A 22,309-nucleotide genomic window follows, 5' to 3' on the forward strand; every position below is an offset into this window, starting at 1 on the left:
GCCGCCCCCGCGGCCCGCCCCCCAGCCCGGCCTGTGATTGGCTTGGGGGGCGCGAGCGCCCGCCCTGGCAAGCGGGGAGGGTCTGCTCCCGGCGCCCGGTGGGAGGAGGCAGCGGCGGAGAGGCGGGGAGAGCGGGGGCCGGGACGGACGGCGAGGGGGGCGGGCGAGCCGGGTCTCGGGGTTCGCAGAGTCCGATCGGAGAGGGGCGGAGAGCGGCTGGCGGGCGGGGAGGACCAGAGGGCGGGCGGGAGGAAGCAGGGGAGTGCGGGGAGGGGAAGCCCGGAGGGCTCCGCGTCGCCGCCGCCGCCGCCGCCGCGCGCTGGGATAGGCGCCGGGACTGTCGCCGCCGCTCGGCGCGCTCTCCGGAGCCGCCAGCCCGCACGTCCCGCAGCCTTCCGGGAGGAGGCGTGCGCCCGGCCACCTTCACCTGCCGGCCCCGGCCGCCTCCCGGGCGGGCTGCGCGCAGGGCCGGGTGCGGGACCGGCCGGCCGCGGAGCAGAGCGGAGATCGGCGACCCCGCGCCGCAGCCCAGTTACCCCGGAGCGCCTCGGATCCCGTGCAGGGCGCCGGCTCCATGGCGACCGGACTCGGGGAACCAGTCTACGGACTTTCGGAAGAGGAGGTGAGCGGCGCCCCCTTCCCGCCAGGGGTTCTCCGAGGAGTTCCTGCCCCGTGCCGGCCTGGAGGGGGACGGGGCCATCGCCGAAGCGCCCACCCTTCCCGCGCCGGCCGGGGAGTGGGGTCCTCGGGACTCCCCCCCCCCCCAGCCGCGCGCATTGTTTGTAAATAATCGACGCGACGCCTTCGGAGCTGGGCTTCGCGCCGCAGCTCCCCGCTTCGGGGGCGGCGGAGGGCGCGTGCGCCTCTGTGCCCCGCGGGTCCCTTTCTTCTGGCCGCGTCTCCGGGGTGTTGGGCAACTTTGCTCTGTTGCCCCTGCAGCCCGGAGTACATGACGTGGGTCACGTCTGGGTGGGGCGGGGGCTGCGGGGGGGGCGCGATCGTCTCCCCTCCTCCCCCCTGGAAGTTTGTTGGGACCGATCGTGACCGCGGGCTCTCCGACTCGACGGGGCGCCGGTCCAGTTGGGAGAAGCGGGGGGTGGGGGTGGGATGGGGGGGGGGGAGAAGACGCCAGGAGTTGCTTTGCAGTCTGCAGCCAGGATTGTGCATTTCGGAGCGTGTGTGTGTGTGTGTGTGTGTGTGTGTGTGTCTGTGTGTCGCCAAGGAAGGTAGCAGGTGCTGTTGCTGGAAACTTGCAGCCCTGCCATGTTTTTCCTCCCCAGGATTCTGTGCCCCGCACCTCTGGGGTGGGTGGAGGGAGCCGAGCTCCATTGATCTCTTTTATTAATAAAGCGAATGAAGTAGGCACGCCCCCAGACGGTCGGTTTGGCAGGAAGGGGGCTTTGTTTTCGCCCGGACTCTTTCTTGCGTTTCCTATTCCCTCGTTTATTTATTTATTTTCCCCCTCTCAACGATCGGGCTCACTCTCCGACCAGCCTCTCTGGACCAGCCACGCTCGGTTCTTATTGGTGTGTTGTTCTGCTAAAAAAAAAAAAAAAAGGTGGGGGGAGGTGGGTGGGTGGGTGGGCCCGCGGCGGGCGCGGCGAGACGGGCAGGCTGCCGAGAGCAGGTAGGAGTGGTTTGCCATCTGGCGGGGTGCGCGCCCAGCTCTGGCTCCCCTTTGGAGAGGTGAATTTACAACCCCTGAAGCATTACTCAGCAGGGAGGTATTTCCTATCCTGGTTGTGCATTTCATGAAAAGTTGATGCCTGGAAATGCAGGCTTTCTCGATTTCTCTTTATCCTCCTTTCTTTCTTCGGAGGTTCCCTCTTTCTCTGGTTGATGGGGGTGGGGTTTAAAGAGAGGGTATTATCTGAGCCTGGCTCACGTTATGGCTTCCTTTTCTGATGCTTTCCTACTGTGGCGTGTGTGTGTGTGTGTGTGTGTGTGTGTGTGTGTGTGTGTGTACGTGTGTACTTTATCTAAATGTGTAATGAAATAAGTATCTTGGCAGGAGGAGGGCATGTTGGGGTTGACTTTATTTTATTTCCTCTTGAAGGTGCTAGGCAAGGTTTGCTCTGGTGTTTGTTTTATCAAAGAACGACCACAGTGCAAATGTAATGTGTGATTTGTCTTTTTGATTTCCTTTCCCATGCCTTGCTTGTGTAAAAGAATGTCCCTTTTTGTGTGTGTGTAGTCACCTGGAGATGGGTGAAAAGTAGCTTTGTCTCGTTTACCCAGGAGACATCCTGGCTTCTGGGCTTTATCTGGAGCTTTCTCTTACATCCTCCACTTCTCCATTTAATTAGTGGCAGCCCGGATCCCTTTGAGGTGCTGAGATACGGACAGACATATTCCTAAACAAAGGGCTGCTTGAACCGAGGTTATCTTGGGGGATGAAGATAGCTATTATCTCTTCTTAGATTCTTTAAAAAGATTTTTAATAATGTGATTATTTGTAAAAGCTCCCTGAAAAAAATGTTTTAAGAATGTTTTGGGAAATGCAGTTGCTGAAGGAATTCCCGTCCTTGGTCCTCGTTGTTGATCTAATGATGCTTTGTTTATGTGGGTAGTTGGTGTCACAATTCACCTAGAGTGCATCTTGCCACTTGTGTCTGGGTGAGTCACTTACTGTTCTAAGCCGAAGTGGAGTGTGAACGTGGAGGAAGGAAGGGTGTAAACAGCGTGGGGGGACTTCTGTGAGGGGGTTCACTCTGGAATAGCCAAGAGTATTAGAGACTGTAGAGGGACTAGCAAAAAGGTGCTGAAGACATCTTTGATTATTCATTGCCACCATGCTGGGATGGCTCTGCTCCACACACGGTATACAGTACACAGACAACCCTTATCTGTCTTCCTTTCTCAGCTACTAGTGAGGAAAACCACGCAAGGGGTGTTTGGATAACTTCACATTTTTGTGGTATTTGTTTTTTCTGGGAGGTTTCTCATTGTTAGATTGCCATGTGGAGACTCAGGGAATGCCTTTGTAGCATATTAACAACAAATGGTTGATTTTTTGGGGGGACCACTTTGGCCTGTCTCCCTAAATTAGTGTAGTGAAGAAAACAAATGGAAGATTTTCACCAGGGTCTGGAAATAGGAGGTCTGAGGAAACAAACAGCCAGAGGTGGGTTTTGCAAGGTGTGTTGCATATGGGCACCTCTCCTAGGTGAGTGGACTATGCAGTTGAAGTTATTTTGATTGCTACAGAGAGAGCCTGCTTGTAAGCCACCCATACCTAGAGGGTCTCCTATGAGTGAATTTGTAACATGTCTTTGAAGTTATGGAAAGTACAAATATAAAAATAAATTGTACTTGTATTTGAGGATAATGGTGCTTTCTTACAAAGACTGTTGAGGTCTGGAGCACTCAATGGAGAAGCACATCCAGTGTTCACATGGAACAGAACTATTCCTTGGACCAATAGCCTAGGTCTGTCAGCCAGCCTTGGTCTGTCCTGCTTATGGAAGGAATTAAGGTGAGGGCTTTACACTGCTTTATTGTTGCGGTGCATTTCTGGCTGAGGTTCCTCTGGAGATTGTATAATTCATACTCACTCTGGTTTAAACAAGGTCAATTTGGGCAACCAAATTGGAAATCATCACCAGATGAGTTCTGTTGAACAAAACTTCTTATTCATGACTGAGGATTAGATTGCGTTTGGAATCAGAACTGTTTGGACTGGTTTTTGTGTCTGGCTTGGGTTCTTTAGATGTTGTTTTTTTTAATATTTATTCTTTTTTTTTTTTTTTTGGCCATCTGTAGCACTGTTTGGCATCATTTACTCATGAATGCTACTGCTAACCTTCTGGAAGGGTTTTATTACATCTCAGAAAGGTATCTTTTATTAAAAGGACTTTCTACTTGGTGAAGCATTAGCTTAAATGACAGCCTTCTTTTAAGAGGAGATAGGACTGTTTATTTGGTGCCAGTTCTGGGACTTGAACTTAAGGCCTAGATGCTGTCCCTTTGCTTTTCCTCCTCAAAGATAGCACTCTACCACTCGAGCCATAGCTTCACTTCTGGCTTTTTGGTGGTTAATTGGAGATAAAAGTCTCCCAGACTTTCCTGCCCAGGCTGGCTTCCAACTGAAATTCCTTAGACCTGAGCCTCCTAAGTAGCTAGGATTACAGGCGTGAGCCATTGGTGCCCCAGTTAGGATTTTCTTTATTGATTTATTCGTGATTAGGAACTCGCTAACACACATTGAGGCTAACCTTTGGCATAGATAACATATTTCTTTCATTTTGCCGACAGTTTTCAGAAGCATCATTTTATGTACCAGTAGGAAAGAAAAAAATAGCTGTCACATTATGACATTCTGTCAGTTTTAAGAAGCATCTCTATTTCAGAGATGTTAAAATATGAAAATAAGTATGTTTTAGAACTGATGAATTATAATGATTAAACCTCAGGTAAGCCTAAGTCATCAGTTTCAGTACCATCATCCTTTAACACTTTCTTGGGTGGGTGGGTGGGTTGGGGTTTAAACTCAGCTTGTTACGCGTTCTATGCCTTGTGTTTTTCCACTGACCTATAGCCCCAGCCCCAAGACATGTTTAAATCAGCCTTTAAGTCAGATTTCTGCCTCTTTTTTTGCATCTGAAAAGAAGGGCTGCAGAAGGAAGGGCTGTGAATGGGTGTCAGCGGGGAGGCAAGCAGGAAGAGCCACCTCTAAGTGATGAAGAATAATTAATTTTAAATAGGGGACCCCAGTGTGTTTTGGAAGAGGTTGGTAAATCCTGAACACCATGTTTGCAGAGCTGTGCCATACAGTCAAGACTAGGTTGCTTTGGGAAATTACAGTGTAGGCATTGTTTGCATCTCAAGGTGCATGCTGACTGGCAGTTTTCTGCAGGGAAGTCTTGCCCAGTCATGCCAACCCCAAGTGTCTGTGCTGGGCTGAATACATAGCTAAGACAGGGGCCACCGTACTTGGTCTGTGCCAGGAACTGTTGGAGAAATAACTAAAATGGGCCTGGGTTTTGTGGTGACATTTAAAAGCAGTTACATGTTTATGTTTGCAATGCTAGGGATCAAACCCAGGGCCTCAAGCATGCTAGGCAAGTGCTCTACCACTGGACTGTGTGTACAGCCAACGATATAAATATATGTGTGTGTAGACATACATCTATGTGTGTGTGTTTATAAGTGTGTATATACCAGCTCAGATCAAGTGTTTTGTCTTGGTACTAGGGTTTGAACTCAGGGCTTCATGTTCGTCATTCAGCCTCTTTGCCATTTGGGCTATGTCTCTAAACCTTTTTGCTTTTGTTCTTTTACAAATAGGGTCTCACATTTGTGCCAGGGTGCTCTGAACCCATCTTCCTATTTACACTTCCTGTGTAGCTAGGATTACACACATAACGGCAATACACCTATTTTATTGGTTGAGATAGCGTTTTGAGAACCTTTTCCCCCCTGGGCTGGCCTTCAACCTGCTATCTTCTGGATCTTTGCCTCTGGGTGGCTAGGATTATAGGTGTGAACCACTGTACGTAGTCCCCAAACAGTTCACTGATGGTTTTGTTTTCAGTTGTACTGTCATTAAATTTTACTTTTTATCAAGCATGGTAGCACATGTTTGTAATTCCAGCACTTGAGAGGCTAAGATAGGAGAATAGTAAGTTGGAGACCTTGCTCTCTCTGACATACACACACAGACATGCACAAATTTTTAACATTTATACTTATTTAAAAAAAAGATTTTGGGAGGTCCAGTCGTGGGGCCTGAACTCTGGGCCTAGATGCTGTCCCTCAGCTCTTCAGCTCAAGGCTAGCGCTCTACCACTTGAGCCACAGCGCCACTTCTGGCTTTTTTCTTTTTGCTTATATGGTGCTGAGGAATCAAACCCAGGGCCTCATGCATGCAAGGCAAGCACTCTACCACTGAGCCACCTTCCCAGCCCCTACTTATTTGTTTTAATTGAGTCAGAACATTGGAATTATTTTGTTTCTTTCTTTTTTTTTTTTTCTTGCTGTTGGTCATGGGACTTGAACAGGGCCTAGGCCCTGTCCTTGAGCTCTTTTGATCAAAGCTATCATTCTATCACCTGGAGCCACAGCTTCACATCCTATTTTCTGGTGGTTAATTAGAGAGTCTCATGGACTTTCCTGCCTGGGCTGGCTTTGAACTGCAATCCTTAGATTGCTGCCTTCTGAGTAGCTAGGATTACAAGCATGAGCCACTGGAGCCTAGTTTATGAAAACAGCTTAGCAGTTTTCTTAGTGGAAGAAATAATAACAAATTTTTCAAATGGGCAAGGAGGGTGGTGATATAGAATCCTCAGGTTGAAGTTTCTTTCCCAAGCAGAGCACCCAACTTAAGTCATCAGGAAGTGCCTGAGTCTCTTCTCCGTTGCAGTGGAAAAGTTAGCTTAGGCTTCTGGATGGTCAATATACTTGATACATCTTCAGGGAAAAAATGTGCAGTCAAATCCCTGTGAATATACTACATACCTTGGGTTTTGTGCTTGAAATGGGTGAACTGTATTCTGTGAAAATTACATGTGAGAAAAACTGTGTATGACTTTTGGAATGTAGCGTTGCAATAATATATTTGAGTTCCTGTTAAGTTACCTCTGCCTTGAATCTGTAATGAGACTAAAAGAGACTTGGTTATTCATCACTGACTCAATCACTCTTCTTCCTTGTGTAGTATTTAAAATCACATCATGGCTTATACTGGGCCCTAGACTTGATTCCCAGAACCAAAAAAATACCTAAACATCAAACAAAGAACAAAAACAAAAGTCTTGGCTATATATGATAGAATGAGAGCATATTTAATTATTATTTATTTTTGTGCCAGTACTAGGCACATCTGACTGGTGATCTACCACTTGAGCCACAGTTCTACTTCTGGCATTTTGCTGGAGAAAAGAGTCTTATAGACTCTTCTGCCTGGACTAGCTTCAATATAGGTCCTCACATCACAGCTTCCTGAATAGCGAGGATTACAGATAGTAGCTACCAGTGTCCAGGTATGCATATTGCATATTACATTTTTAAAGTAAAAAACTCCTTTTCAGTTTAAAGAATCTTTGGAACAGATTTTATTTATTTATTTTTGGTCTGGTTGTGGGGCCTGAACTCTGGGCCTGAGCACTGTCCCTCAGCTCTTGAGCTCAAGGCTAGCGCCCTACCACTTGAGCCACAGCGCCACTTCTGGCTTTTTTCTTTTTTCTTATGTGGTGCTGAGGAATCAAACCCAGGGCCTCAGGCATGCAAGGCAAGCGCTCTACCACTGAGCCAACTTCCCAGCCCCTGGACCAGATTTTATTGTTGCTCTTGAGTTTTAGGTTCTAGACGAATATCATCAGAAGGGAGGGAAGTAGATAAATATGGAGAGGAGGAGTTTCAAATTTTTTGGTGTTACAGATGTTTGAATAGATGAATTTATCCTATATGTATGTGTGCATATATACATATGTGTACACATAAGCATAAACATCTATGAATATATATATACATGTATCTATACCTGTGGATTGAACATATATATATATGTTGACTGTATACATATTTGTATACACACGTGTATGCATGTGTGCACACGCACGCACACACACACGCGCGCGCACACACACATATACTCACATGAAATAGGACTTAACTGTGTTACCTAGGCTGGTCCCAAACTCCTAGGCTCAATTGAACCTTCTGTTTTACCCTCCTGAACAGCTGGGATTACAGATTATATCTTGAAGTATTTGCTAACTGGGCATAAAATAAGCTACACATTGATCCTTGAGAGTTAAAGGTAAGGAGAAGGAACTACTACAGTCGTGTTCATGAGTGTTTCCATTGTGGGGTAAATGAGAGATTAATGAAGGATGTGGAAGTGTAACAGCATGCTACTTTGTGTTTTTACATTGCTCTCTCCCAGGTGGAAGTCCACACTGAAGTGTTTCCTTTTCTGACTATAGGTGGCAATGTTTGTACTGTCTACTGCTCATGTTACTTTTGTCTCAGTGGTTGCTTCTTGCTGGAATATAAAAATGAGAGCTGTGTTTAAAGATGAGGAAGAAACTAGATTTATGAAACATTTCAAACACATAAAAAATCAACTATTCAATACAGCCACCTCCTTAATCCCCCGCCACAGTGAGAGTATTCAAGTGCCTTGTGTGCTGCATGGTTGGTTTTCTGTCTTCAAGGATTTCTTCTCTAGGACAGGTTCAGCGTTAGGAGAGAAGGCTCACCATTTGGGTTTCAAAAATGATGCCCACGAGACAAGCGCTCAGAAGTTTTTTGTTTTTGTTTTTGTTTTGGTATGTATTCATTTATTCATGCCGGATGCCGTTCTGGGGCTTGAACGTAGGGCCTTGGTTTTTTTTTACAGGTTGGCGTTGTACTGCTTGAGCCTCAGCTCCACTTCTGGCTTTTAATTGGAAATGAGAGTCTCACACAGATTTTTCTGCCATAGTTAGCTTTGAACCTCTAAAGCGTGAGCATGAGCCACTGGCACCAGGTGTGTGGGGACTTAGACCTGTTTTAAATTGGCTGTGTGGATAATTCCCTAGTTTACTGACATTGACTTTGAGAAGATTCTGAAATACAACTCCCAGTATTTTATTGCTAGAGATTTGTTGGGCATGGGGGAGGGGAGGAGGAGGGAAGTTGTGCCGTGATTTGAACTCAGGGCCTTATGCTTGCAGGTTCTGCCCCAACTCTTTTTTAAGTTATATTTCAGATGGGGTATCACATGTTTTCATAGGCCAGCCTTGGACAGCAATCCTACTACATATAGCCCCCCACATAGCTGAGGTCCTTACACCAGGCTTGTTTGTTGAGATGGGGTCTCGTTAGCTTTTTGCCCAAGTTAGCCTTGACTCCCCTGAGCCACCATGTCTGACTGGGAGATAGATACTTGGTGCTGGTGCCAAATCGTGGCTGAAGTCAGAGCTGAGAGCTCTGTGGGTGCTACCATCTGGGCCAGTGCCCTCATGAATAATAGAGGCCCTCATTAAAGCTGCAGTGCTTCGTTCTGGACGGGAGTGGTCCAAACGCTGACTATTGCTGTAATGCCTTTCCATAAAAAGAGCCGAATCACCCAGCTGTATCTGGGGTGATGAGCTTCAGTTTGACACTTCAGGAGGCTTTTGGAACCCAACTCTAGAGTCCTGTATTGATTCAAAACTCCCCACGTTTACTGTCAAGGCTCTCCGATTCTCTGTCATGCAGGTCAGTGTCTGGCGGTTTCTTGGCAGGCAGGCACCATTGCAGAGATTCCAGTTCTTTCATGTCCTCTTCACCAGGGGGCAAGGGCCATGCAAAGTCAAATGATCTCCTGTTGTAAGACTCTGTGATGTCAGGGCTGGGAGGACAGCAGCCCTGTGAAGCCATAGGGAAAGAAATATCCTGTTGCTGCTGTGGGGTTCCCCCCCCCCCCCCCCCCGCCGCCCCTCCCCTGGCCCTGTCACCTGCCAGGGCTCCAGGGGGCTGTGGTTCCCAGCAGTTTTTAGCAGAGTGGATGGAGCATGTTTCTATCTCCTGTCTTCTAGGCCTATGCCCAGTCTCAAAGTCTTGCTTGGATTAATAGTTTTCCAATTCCTAATTACATTTCCTAACTTCCAATTTGAATCAAGGCTTGGCTGTCTGTGTTGTTGGGTGCAGTATGAAGCTTGTGTGTGTGTGTGTGTGTGTGTGTGTGTGTGTGTGTGTGTGTGTGTGTGTGTGTGTAAAAGTTTCAGACAGGATCTTAGGTAGCCCTCTTGCCTAAATTTCCCTAGTGCTGGGATTATAGTCATGTACCAATTTTTTTGTTTTCATTTTGTACCAGTACTAGGGTTTGAACTTAAGGCCTCATGTTCTCCCTTGGCTTTTTCCCTCAGGGCTAGCACTCTACCACTTGAGCCACATCTTCACTTCTGGCTTTTTGCTCTTAGTTGTAGATAAGAGTCTCATGGACTCTTCCACCCTGACTGGATGGGACCCTGCCCCTCAGATCTCAGCCTCCTGAGTAGCTAGGAGTATAGGCATGAGCCACCAGCCACCAGCAGCCGTAATGTGTTTTGAAAGCATACTGTGAAGTTGCAATCCCTATTGTGGGTAAAATGTTAAGCTAGTTGTAGCAGTGAGAACTATATTGGGGACAGAGGCCCCCCCCCCCCCCCCCCCACCATTCCTACCTGTCAGGAGATCCAGTTACTCTAGTTGCGGGTCCATTATGGATGAGTGCTTTGAAATGCAAAGTTAAGTGATTTCTAAACCTGGCCTCTCATTTGGTTTACTCGCGTCAGGGTGAGTGCTAGCCGCCAGTGACTGGACTCCAGATGAGAGGCAGTGGAGGTGATGAAGTTTCTTCTTTGGTTGACCTTTATGTTGGATGGATTAGTTTTAATTATATATGTAAGACGTTTTGTTACCTGTTAAAAGCAACCTAATGCATTTAGAGAATTATTTTGTTTAGTAAGCATCTGTATTATCTTTATTTTTTGTATTTTGTTCTATGTATCTATGTCAGTTCTGAGGCTTGAAATCAATTAATCTTACTATCTATGTAAGTAACTTATCTATATCTATCTATGTATGCTGGTTCTGAGGCTTGAACTGTGATGACCCACCCCCCCAAAAAAAACCCAATATAAAATGTGAGATTGGAACAGAACAGAATTATTGATTGGCAGGATCTCCCTGTAGAGAAAAAACTCCATGGGTAGACTAGTCATTAAAAGGAAAAATTCCAAAGATAAAGGCTTGAAGTCAATTAGTGAGTTAAACACTGCGTTACTGGAATTCGGTAAATAACAGTGAAACTCAGAAAGAGCCAGAAAACCTGGAAGGTGGTTTGATTTTGGGTGTGATAAGTAAGAAGTTTGGAATTGTTTTGCTTATTGAGGCTGTAATTGCTATTTCACTAGCTTGCTTCTTTGCTGGGAAGATTTGGGATAAGAATTTTTCTTTGATGACTTACTGCTTTGGTTATTGGAATGATTGGACTTGTAATTGTCATTGGTAATCACTAACTGCCAGCTCTGCTTTTGTAACTTGCTTCTTTGTTGATTACAAAACTATCACTGACCACCTGCAAGTGCCCTGCCCTTCTTCCCCCTCTGCCCCCCATGGATCTTGCCAGTAAATACCCTGAGCTAGTTGACTTTACTGCCAGTCTTCATTGTCTTGGTATAGTGAGAGGCAGTCACTGTGGTAATAAACATTCCTAGGCCAATTAACTGAGTGTTCGTGACTCCTTTCTCTGGTTGTAGGTTAGAGTCCCACTGGCCCTTGGGAAGTTGGGATAGTTCAGAACTCAGATCTTTTTCTCCCAAGTCCAGTGCTCTACCGCTTGAGTCACAACTCCACTTCTGGCTTTTTAGTTGTTAATTGGAGATAAGAATCTCTTGGACTTTAGTGCCTCTGCTGGCTTTGAACTTCGATCCTCAGATCTCAGCCTTTTGAGCAGCTAGGATTATAGGCGTGAGTCTTCAACACCTGATTAATATTTTATTTTTGATTCACAGGTATTCACTGTCCATATTAATGGGGGCGCATTCAGCGTGTTGTTTCAGTACATGCAGCAGTGATTACATCCAGCCTCCTTTTACCAACCTTCCCCCAATATTGACTATTTAATAATGGGGAAAAAAATGTGTGCTATTGCATTCAAAGTTCTTAGGCCTGAGTTTTTTTTTTTTTTTTTGGTCTGGTCGTGGGGCCTGAACTCAGGGCCTGGGCACTGTCCCTCAGCTCTTCAGCTCAAGGCTAGCGCTCTACCACTTGAGCCACAGCGCCACTTCCGGCTTTTTTTTTTTTTTTCTTTTTCCTTATGTGGTGCTGAGGAATCGAACCCGGGCCTCAGGCATGCAAGGCAAGCGCTCTACCACTGAGCCACCTTCCCAGCCCCTTAGGCCTGAGTTTTTAAACTAACCTTACAGTCTCAAGAGTGACAAGAGTCTCAAAGAGTGCTTCTTTCTTAGTTTGTGGGGTTGGGCATCTGGGTGAAGACTTCCAGTGCCCAGTTGGGTTTAGGAAGAGGAAGGAGACTGAGGCTGAAAGAGAAAGCTGAACCTAGACTCAGTTGCTTCCTTTCATTCTTTCCTCTGAGGTTCCCTTCTGTGCCTCCTGCATTATGAATGATGACTGGATTCAAGCCTGATTACACTCAGCAAGGTTGCTTTGCGTCCTTGGAGCTGGCTACCTGAGTCTCTTTCTTCTTAACCCCAGAGTGTAAATGGATGTGGTGTTGGGCTGAACCATGTGGAGAAGCAGCTGAACTCTTTAGCTTTATGCTTCTGCTGATTCTTGAGAAGATGCTATGGTGTTCTGCAGGCCAGGCCTGCCTTTGGAGTTGATGGTCATTTCAGGGACTTAATTAATGCAAGAGGCCACTGAGGCTAGCTGAAGTGAAGCAGAGATCACAGCACTGGGATGAGGAGGGCCGGAGGAAGGAGCATATGGAGATGCCATTTATATGATATGCAGAAAAAGTGTCTTGAATTGAGTCCATTGTGGCTAAAAGTATTTACACATAGGGAAAAAAAACAATGAAGAATATGTGAATGCTCCTTATTTTGAGCAAGAGGATTCTAGGTAATTTTGTATTGTTTCCTTTCTTGGTTATTTGTATTTTCTTTATTTGCTTTTTTTTTTTTTTTTTTAAGAGCCTAGTCCTGGGTCTTGAACACAGTCCGGCTACTGTCCCTTAGCTTTTTCTAATTAAGGCTGGTACTCTGACACTTGAACTACAGTGTCACTTTCAGCTTTTTTTTTTTGGTGATTAATTCTAGTTAAGAGTCTTACATGGATAGTTTCTACCCAGTCTGACTTTGAACCATGATCCTCTGATCTCAGCCTCCTTAGTAGCTAGGATAATACGTGTGCGTCACCAGTGCCAGACAATGAAAAAAAATCAATTTAAGTTCAGTTATAAACAGTGAGTTGACTGTAGTTTACAGTAATTTATTGTATTGAGTAAGGCGAGAAGTTTGAAGCCGCCAATGAGATAGAAATGTTCTCACCCTGATTGATTTTATCTGTACATTCTGTATCTTATGTGTTAACATACCTCACCGTACTTCATGAAGATGTACAATTACTGCTGGTGCCAATGGCTCATGCCTATAATCGTAACTACTCAGGAGGCTGAGATCTGAGGATTGTGATTTGAAGCCAGCCCAGACAAGAGAGTCAGTGAGCCACTTATTTCCAAACAAAAACAAACAGAAGTGGATCTGTGGCCCCAAGTGGTAGAGTGGTAGCCTTGAGCAAAAAAAGTCCAGGGACAGCTTTCAGGCCCTGAGTTCAAGCCCCAGGATAGTCATTTAAAAAAGAAGAAATAAAGATGTGCAATGATTATAGATGAAATCAAAAATTTAAAAATGTTTGTGATAAAAAGTCAACATGTATTGAACTGTTACCCCATATCTCATCAATTCGTACAATTAAAAATAATAAAATATATACAAGTCAGGTAGGAAGCAAAGCCCCACAGACATGAAGTTCCAGGTTCAGGTAGAAATGTCCACACTTGATAGTGTTTATGCAGTTGAACACTATCAAGGGCCTGCCTGTGCTTTGTATCCAAGGGCAACGAAGTCATTACATTGCCACATCCAGATCTCCCCAGCAAATTGGGGGAAGAAGGATTGAGTTCTCTCTTTTTTTCTTTTTTAAAAGGCTGGTAAATTGGATTTTTTCACATGGAGCTTGCAAGATAGATGCTTCATTTTCCCCATTGTGGCTACTTCCTGTTTGTATTCTCTCCTTTGTGCCTGACAGTTACATATAAGTTCTTTTTTTTTTTTTTTTTTAAATCTTAGTAGTAGTGTTTTGGGTTCTCTGAACATTTTTGGAGGGTTTTATGAAAATTGTGCCCTGCTCTTCAGCTGAAATCTTTCTTTATCCCTCCCCACCTTGGATTTATGAGTCACAGATCTGAGTTTTAGTGTTGAATAGTTTCCTTCTTTTTTTTTTTTTTTTTTGTGGTTCATGGGGCTTGAACTCTGGGCCTGGGTGCTGTCCCTAACTCTTCAGCTCAAGGTTAGCATTCTACCACTTTTGCCACTGCACAACTTCTGGTTTTCTAGTGTTTACTGGAGATAAATGTCTCATGGACTTTCCTGCTCGTGCTGGCTTTGAATGCCATACTCAGATCTCAGCTTCCTGCATAGCTAGGATTACAGGTGTGAGCCACTGGCACCTGGCTTCCTTTCATTTTTTGAGACAGGATCTTGATGCATAGGCTGGTCTAGAACTGATGGGCCAAAGTGACTCTCCTGGTTCAGCTTTCCAAATAACTGGGACTATAGGCATACTATACTCAAGGAATAATCTTAGCTGTCTTAATGATACCTGTACTCTTCAATACAGATATTCACACGACAGCTTCACACTGCTTCACATTGACTATTAGCTGATGTTGTTCTTTGTGGCCTAAACTATGTCCCTTCTTAAACAAAAAGGTAGGGTTGACAAACACCTTATTGTTTCTAATGAGAATAATCTTTGATTAAAGAAATAGCCCCGCCCCAGCCTTGTCATGTTTCCAAAGGAAGGGTGCATCTTAACAGTTTGTGTTTGTGTATTGGCAGGTCATGTGCGTACTCTCATATCTCTCCTCTTTTCCTTACTACTCACGAGGTAGAGTTTATAGTTGGTGGTGCAGTTGTGGGATTTGTGTTGGCTGGTCACCACTTGCACCACTTGGTAGATTATTGAGAGCTGTCATGGGCACAGTAACTGTCCCTGTCCTGTTCAGCTAGAGATGTTGGTTAGGCGTAAGTAAGGGGTGCCCTCTGGTAGCAGTGTCATTAAGGCACCGGGTTTGTTCTTTCCTCTGCTTTACTGTCTACAGTCTGGCTGTCTTCCAGACCTTATTTATTCAAGGATGGCTGCCATGGGTAATCGGAGATGAGCTCTTCTCTCCCCCCTCCCCCCACTGGCTTTCTCTTCTGATTAAGGGTATCTAATCCCCGCAGTCCTGCAGGAACTCTCTCCTTGTGCCCCACTGGCCCGCAGATGCTTCGATTGCTCATCCCTCAGCCCACTATGGAGGAAGAAAGGAAGGGCGCATGCTTCGCCTGTCCCTCCAGCTGAGCAGAAGTCAGCTGTGATGGCCCCGTCCATGTTCACTCTTGAGATCACACATACACCTTCCTGAAATGCTCCAGAAACTTCTCTCAATGTTGCAAGGATACCGGGATGGGTGAAGCTCTTATTTCTTCTCTTACACCAAAATGCAGGTTTTTTTTTTTCTAATTTTAATTTTTTATTAATGCTCTGGTGACCTCTGGCTAGAGAATGCCTCTCAAAACACTCAGCCTGCAGGGCTGGAGAAAGGACGGGACATCTGTTCAGCCCTCTGTCTGGACAAGGTGAAGGAGAGCAGACTCACGAGGATGGCTGAGGACAAGAAAAGCCACTGTGAGCATAGACACCATGGATTATATTCTTGGAAGTCACTGAGCATAGAGGAAAAAATATGTGAGAATTACCTTGATAATAGATATGCTAATTACTCCATCTAGCACACAATCTATGCATTTGAATTTTCTTTGCTAACTACCACTACATTTAAAAAGTGCTCATAAATATCCACAACAGAAGTGTGAGGTAGGTACTGTTCTCTTCGTAGGGAAACTGAGGCACCAGTCTCGCGGTCACTAATGTAGGGGCAGGCCAGGACTTAACCAGGAATGTAATGTGTTAAGAGGTTCTGGAGACGTCAGTGGACAATTAGGAAGAGGAGCACACTGCTGAACCTCGGGTTCCAGACTGAATGGCTGGCTGTGCAGAGCCTTGCAGACCTTGTCAAGGAGCTAACTGCTCCTCCCTTTTTCCTGCCCCCCCCCCCCCCCCCGACCGAGGTAGAGCTGATGTTTTGCTTCTGTGAGGCCCACTGTGCAGAATGAGTGGGTAAGGAGGGCAACTCCAGCTAGCAGAATTGTCACAGAGCTGTCCCGGAATTGGGGGTGGTGACAAAGTGGGGGGTGGTAAGGGTATTTAGGAAGCAGGTCCCATTCGATGTATTTCGTTATTGCCTGGTGTGGTGAGAGAAAAAAGGCTTCCAGAAAAATCCTCTCAGTTTCCTGCTTCAGAAAGTTGTGGGTGGGAAAGAAATCTACATTTTCTTAAGTACTTGGTGTACTGGCTTTGAACTGGAGACTCTTTTACCTCCTTCTTCCATCCCTGGAGGTGGTTCGGGTTGAGGGGGAGCCGCAGGCATCTTGTCGGTGCAGCCAACTGTCTGTCCTCAGGTGCCAACAGCTTGAGAAGTGCAACTCTAGCATATTTGCCAGCTTTATTGATGTGATTATCGAATTAACCCATAAGCCGATCATGTGCTGCTGTACCGTTTTTCCTGATGAGAAAAAGGGTTTAGAGAGGAATAGTTCACTTGGTCCAAGGTCTGTGGTTAGTTTCATGCCAGAAGTGGACTTGGAACCCAGGTCTTTGCATGCCAGAACCCTGTGTGAGCTTTCCTCACCACCATGCGGAGGAAGAGAAGGTGCGGGTTGGGTGGCCCAGCTCTTTGATATTTGTGGCTGCAGCCTAGCAGGAAGGAACAAAGCTATTTATAGTCAGCTCTGCAGTGGATCGAATTTTCCAATCCTGAAGGACTGGTAGTGGGTAGTCAAAGAAACGTCATCATTCAGTTATTGGCTTTCCCATGCTGATAGAAATATGAGCATAGAACATTTTTCTCTCTTAAAAAATCACCCGGGGGGCTGGGAAGGTGGCTCAGTGGGAGTGTGCTTGCCTTGCATGCATGAGGTCCTAGGTTTGATTCCTCAGCACCATATAATCAGAAAAAAAGCTGGAAGTGGTGCTGTGGCTCAAGTGGTAGAGTGCTAGCCTTGAGCTGAAGAGCTGAGGGACAGCGCCCAGGCCCCGGAGTTCAGGCCCCATGACTGACAAAAAACAAAACAGAAACAAAAGCAAAAACCACCACAACAAAAAAACCACACCCTTACTATACTGAAGGTAATGTGAAAGCTGGGCACTCTGCTGCTCATGTTTAATGGTTGTCATCCAAATGGTTGTCTAGCTCTTGGGAAGAGTTTGGATGCACCTGCACTTTCCTCCATGACCCATCGTGTTAGTGCTGTGGGGACTGAGTTCTTGCAGTGGGCTTTTCATACGATCTCACTATGGATATTTACTTTTCATAAGATGTGTTTTCAAGCTAGTTTGAGGCTGAGGCAGTCACTTTTGGGGCAGTGATATCTGAGGATAGTAAAAGACAACTTTGCCATGGTCCCAAGTCTTAATTTTTGCCTGGGGCATTTGGGGTGCTAGTACTGTCTACTTTTCCTGTAGGAAGGAGCTGTTGTCGTGGAAGGTGCTGAGACCCCACAGACCATGCTGTGGTCCTTTAGGAACCTGTTTGCTGGTCCTTCCAGCTTGCTAGGAGGGACTTGGGAGGGGAGGAGGAGGGGTTGTTTTGTTATGGTGATTGGTATTCAGGCAGGGTCCCAGGCTTTATATTGAGAGGGACTAAGACTAAGGTCATGTTTTCATGCCATAGAATACAAGATCTGTTGAGAAATGGAGAAAAGGAGAGCTTGAGGCTGCTCAGTTTGTTGGTTATTTTGTTTGCCTTGGTTATTTTGTATGTCTCGGTAGCTAGCCTGCCCTGTACTGTAGCATTGAACTTGAACATGTTTTCTTCTTTTCAAGTTCTTTGATGTTCAGACTGGCATGTTTAACATGAAAGGAGTAGGAGGAAATTTAACAAATGGAAATGTAGATAAATGAAACTTTCAAACTTAGCCCAATGTCAAGGACTAACTATAAAACAATCTGTTCTGCTATGTGAATGGATTACCCGGTGCTGAATTGATTGTGCCTATGTTTCCTCCACCACTCCGGAATTTCCTACCAAATACTATTCTAATACTACTTTCCTTGAAAAGGACAATTAATTTGTCTCCTTTTCTGCAGGGAGAAGATAGCAGGCAAATTGATACGTAGGTTTTTTAAGTTTGAATGAGATAGACTTCTTTTTTAGAGAAAAAAACATCCGTCAGGAGCTTTGTGATGTGTTTAATTATTTTTATTACAGTGTTTCTTAAAATACACCCAGACATAAAAGAGGCTATAAACCTGTTTACAGCTGGTATCTACCAAAATGATCAGTAAGATTATCATAGCCAACATCAGTAGAAATCTAGTTTCCAGGGACTACAGTTCAAATGAACAATCTGATTTTAATGTGACAGGTGACAGTGCTTTATTAAAACTGGGTGTCATCTTTGCTTAGTAAGCCCTGATTATGAGGACAAGGTCTTCCTTTCCAGACCTGTCAGGACCTCTCTTGTTCTGTGTGTTGGAGCATGAAGATATCATTGATTGACCTAAAGTCATACTAGCCGGAAACACAGCAGAGCTACCCTGCTGTCCAGATCATGACTGCAAGGGCTGATCCAAGCCCTAGAAATCACAGGGGAGTACTAAATTATTTCTGGTGGCCATGTTTGTACAGATGGCCCCTGAGTTAGGATGACTCAACTTATTATTTTTGACTTTACGCCTACAAGAAAGTCAGATCCCCAAACAACCATCCTCTTTTTTTTATTTTCAGCATGTTTAGTAAATTACAGGAGATATCAACAGTACTATAAAGTAGACATTGTGTTCAGTGATTTTACCATAACCTATAAGCTAGGGGGAGTGTCTGTGATGGTAATAATAGGGTAGGCTGAGCTAGGCTGTTCAGGTTAAGTGAATGAAACGCATTTTGACTTTGGATGTTTTCGCTTATACTGATGTAGCCTATCGGTTGAAGAGCATCTGTAAGAATACATTATAAGATCATCCATAGCCCCAAGCTTCCTGTGCCAGATGGGATCCTTGCTCTTGAAGTCCGACAGGACAGAGAATTCTCCTGGATAGAGGAGTTTCTCAGGCTGTGCTTCATTATAGTCTGATGGGAGTCTCCTGGTCCCAGAACTTGTCTCCAATGAGATTGTCAAGTGGACCTAAGTCATCTTGTGTACTTGTGTGTGTGTTTGATTTTGTACGGCTTCTAATTTGTAAAGATCCTTTGTTACTAAAAGTTCTCCTTCGTAAACGAACATAATTCATTTAGTCAAAGATCTACCCATTCCTTAGCAATGCTTTTCTCTCAGCATCACCACCAGATGACTTTGCTGATTTCCCAAGGGCTAGCTGCTTTTGCTGTATATTTTTTCACAGCATTCACAGATCAGTTATTACAGCGCAGCAGCGCATGGCCAGGTGGCGGTGTGGATCGCTGTGCGCTCTGACCTGATGTCTCAGTGACCCCACTTGCAGTTTCACTAGTTTCGAGTCTGGCTTTGCTTTTCTTGCCTTAAGAAAAGGACCATTCTCTTTTTTTCTTAGATGGGGATGACATTAAAGAATGGAATGACCTCATTTTTAATTTTTTTTTTTTTTGTTGTTGTTGGCCATGGGGCTTGAACTCTGGGCCTGGACGCTGTCCCTGAGCTCTTTAGCTCAAGGTGAGCACTCTACCACTTGAGCCACAGCGCCACGTCTGGTTTTCTGTTGGTTAATTGCAGATAAGAGGCTCACGGACTTTCCTTGCCAGGGCTGGCTTTGAAGATCTCACCCTCCTGACTGGCTAGGATGACAGGCATGAGCCACTGGCACCAGCTATTTTTAATTTTTTTTTTAAATTTTGGATGCCTGTGTTGGGGCTTGAACCTTAGGGTCTTGCTCTTTCTCTTGTTTTTTATTTTTATTTTATTTTTTGCTCAAGGCTGGCATTTATCCATTGAACCACACTTCCACCTCCAGCTTTTTTGCTGGTTAATTGGAGCCAAGAGTCTCTCAGAATTGTCTGTTTGGCTGGCTTGAAACTGCAGTTCTTAGATCTCAGCTTCCCGAGTAGCTAGAAGTATGGGTGCAAGCCACTAAAACCTGGCACCTGCTTCTTTTTACCAAGAGAAATGTAGGAGCTAGCCATGGAAACATGTACTCAGATTCAAGGCTGTTTCGTGAGGGGTCTGCATTTACTCTTACTGGCAGAATCATGAGCTCTAGTGTATTTCTTGGTACAGCTTATTCAGTCAAAATTGCCTTCTCAGCAATTTACAGCCACATTAGTCTCATTACGTTACAAGAATACATCATTAAAATGGTCTTACCCAGCTTGAGCACACTCTTCTGAGTCACTGGGTGGCTTTAAAGTGGTTTCTAGAAGTTCATTTTATCCCTTGGAGTGATGTGCATCCCCATTGCTCAAGAGTACTGGTTACAATGGAATCTGGGCTTCAGTGGTGCTGCTTTCAGTAGGGAAGGTTCCAGAAGGTGTTGAATGAGGACTTACTGTTGGAAAATGAGTGTTTAGAATCCCAAAGTAGTTGTGGTGACACACCAGAGTTCTTAGTGTTCAAAAACTATTCAAGCAGAATCAGCCATACTCAACATTCACAGCTTGTTAGATTTAGTATCAGGAAAGAAACTTGCTACTCTCTGCTTTAGCAGAAGTGAAATAAATTATCCACAGATTTCTAGACAGTAGAAATGTGTGCTTCTCCTGATTCCTACCCCATAATCACTTGATTTGTTGGGTATTTATTAGTATATCTCTGATATTTGGGAGCACATAAATCTGTCTGCCTACCATCTGTCTGTCTGTCTACCTAGTACCTATCTATCATCTGGTTTTTGTTGTTGTTTTTGTCATTTGTAGGGCTTGAACTCTGGGCCTGAGCGCTGTCTTTCAGCCTTCAGCTCCAGGTGAGCACTCTACCACTAGAGCCACAGTGCCACTTCCTGTTTTCTTGTGGTTTATTGGAGATAAGAGTCTTACGGAGTTTCCTGCTCAGGCTGGCTTTGAACTGTGATCCTCAGATCTCAGCCTCTTGAGTAGCTAGGATTATAGACATGAGCCACCGGTGCCCGGCTTATCATGTGTTTTGTGCTTTTACTGGGGGTTGAACTAAGAGCTTCATGCTCTCATTTGGCTTTTTTACTCACCGCTGGTGCTCTACCACTGAGCTACATTTCAGTTCCAGCTTTTTGTTGATTAATTGAAGATAAGAGTCTCATGAATTTGTCTGCCTGGGCTGGCATCAAAATGAGATCCTCAGATCTCAGCTTTCTAAGTAGTTATGATTATAGTTGTGAGCCACCAGCAACTGGCATAAGAAAGCCTCTGTTTTGAAAGAATGACTTTGCTCCATTTGTAAGGAAATGGAAAGATTTGGGAAAAAATTATATTAAGTAAAGTAAGCCAGACCCAAAGAAACATGGGCTGCATGGTTTCCCTCATTTGTAATAACTAGAATATGTCTAGGATATTACCAGCAGAAGATCATAATAGCTCAAAAGCTAGGTGCATATAAACATGTAAAATTATGCTTATCAAAATGAACTCCAGGGCTGGGAAGTTGGCTCAGTGGTAGAGTGCTTGCCTCACATGCATGAAGTCCTGGGTTCGATTCCTCAGCACCACATAAGCAGGATAAAGCCGGAATTGGTGCTGTGGCTTAAGTGGTAGAGTGCTAGCCTTGAGCTAGCCTTGAGGGACAGCGCCCAGGCCCAGAGTTCAGTCCTATGACCGACTAAAAACAAAACAAAACAAAACAAAAAACCCCACAAAATGAACTCCAAGAAATTGAAACAAGAGGTGTTTTTTAGTGTACTGTTTATAGTTATTCGTTTATTCTTTCTTTTATTCGCTCCTTTGGTTTGTTTCCTGTTGTCACTGTTTTTGATTTCTGTACCCTTTGTCTTGTTTATAAGTTTGTCTAATTTGGGGAAGGGAAGGGGAATCACAGAAATGGTGGAAAAGGGGGTGAGCTAATGCACCAGTGATACTCACTAGACACTATGTTGGAAATGAACTTTACAACTTGGGGGGGGGGGGGAAGAGGGGAAAGGGAAAATGGGAGAAAATGAGGGAGGGGGGTAACACTGTTCAGGAAGCAGTGTACTCATTACCTTACTTATGTAACTGTAACTCCTCTGTACATCACCTTTACAATAAAATTAAAACAAAAGGAAGCCTCTGTTTCATAGGAGTTGGGTAGTTTGCCATGCTTTTTGGGCCCTAAGAAAAAAAATCAACTTAGCTAAGAGAGAGCTTTCTCATTGATTACTACAGTTTGTTTGGGGTTGGGTTGACTTGCAAGGTTGGTGACCTAGGTCTCTTTTACATCTACAATGTAATTCATAATTTGTCATTTCAAATAGTTTTTAAAATCTTATTTGCATTCTTTTTATTTCATTTTGTTTTTTGTTGGTTGTGGGGTTTAAACTCAAGGCCAGGGTGCTGTCCCTGAGCTTTTTTGCTCAAGGCTAGTGTTCTACAACTTTGAGCCACTTCCTTCTAGTTTTCTGGTGGTTACTTGAAGATAAGAGTCTCATGGACTTTCCT

General features: G+C 44.9%; 1 protein-coding gene across 2 annotated transcripts in view; it reads left to right on the forward strand.

Moving 5' to 3' along the window:
* The first annotated feature begins 482 nt into the window (after positions 1 to 482).
* The window catches only part of Nedd4l (NEDD4 like E3 ubiquitin protein ligase), a 306,373-nt gene continuing 284,546 nt past the window's right edge, over positions 483 to 22,309 (forward strand). For both annotated transcript variants that reach the window (XM_042675088.1, XM_042675089.1), the window contains exon 1: positions 483 to 622. In XM_042675088.1, coding sequence (XP_042531022.1) covers positions 575 to 622 — 48 coding nt within the window. In that variant the 5' untranslated portion in view covers positions 483 to 574. The remainder of the gene's footprint in view (positions 623 to 22,309) is intronic.

This window comes from Dipodomys spectabilis, unplaced genomic scaffold, assembly GCF_019054845.1.
Source record: "Dipodomys spectabilis isolate Male_0828 unplaced genomic scaffold, ASM1905484v1 ptg000024l, whole genome shotgun sequence".
NCBI classification, from domain to species: domain Eukaryota; kingdom Metazoa; phylum Chordata; class Mammalia; order Rodentia; family Heteromyidae; genus Dipodomys; species Dipodomys spectabilis.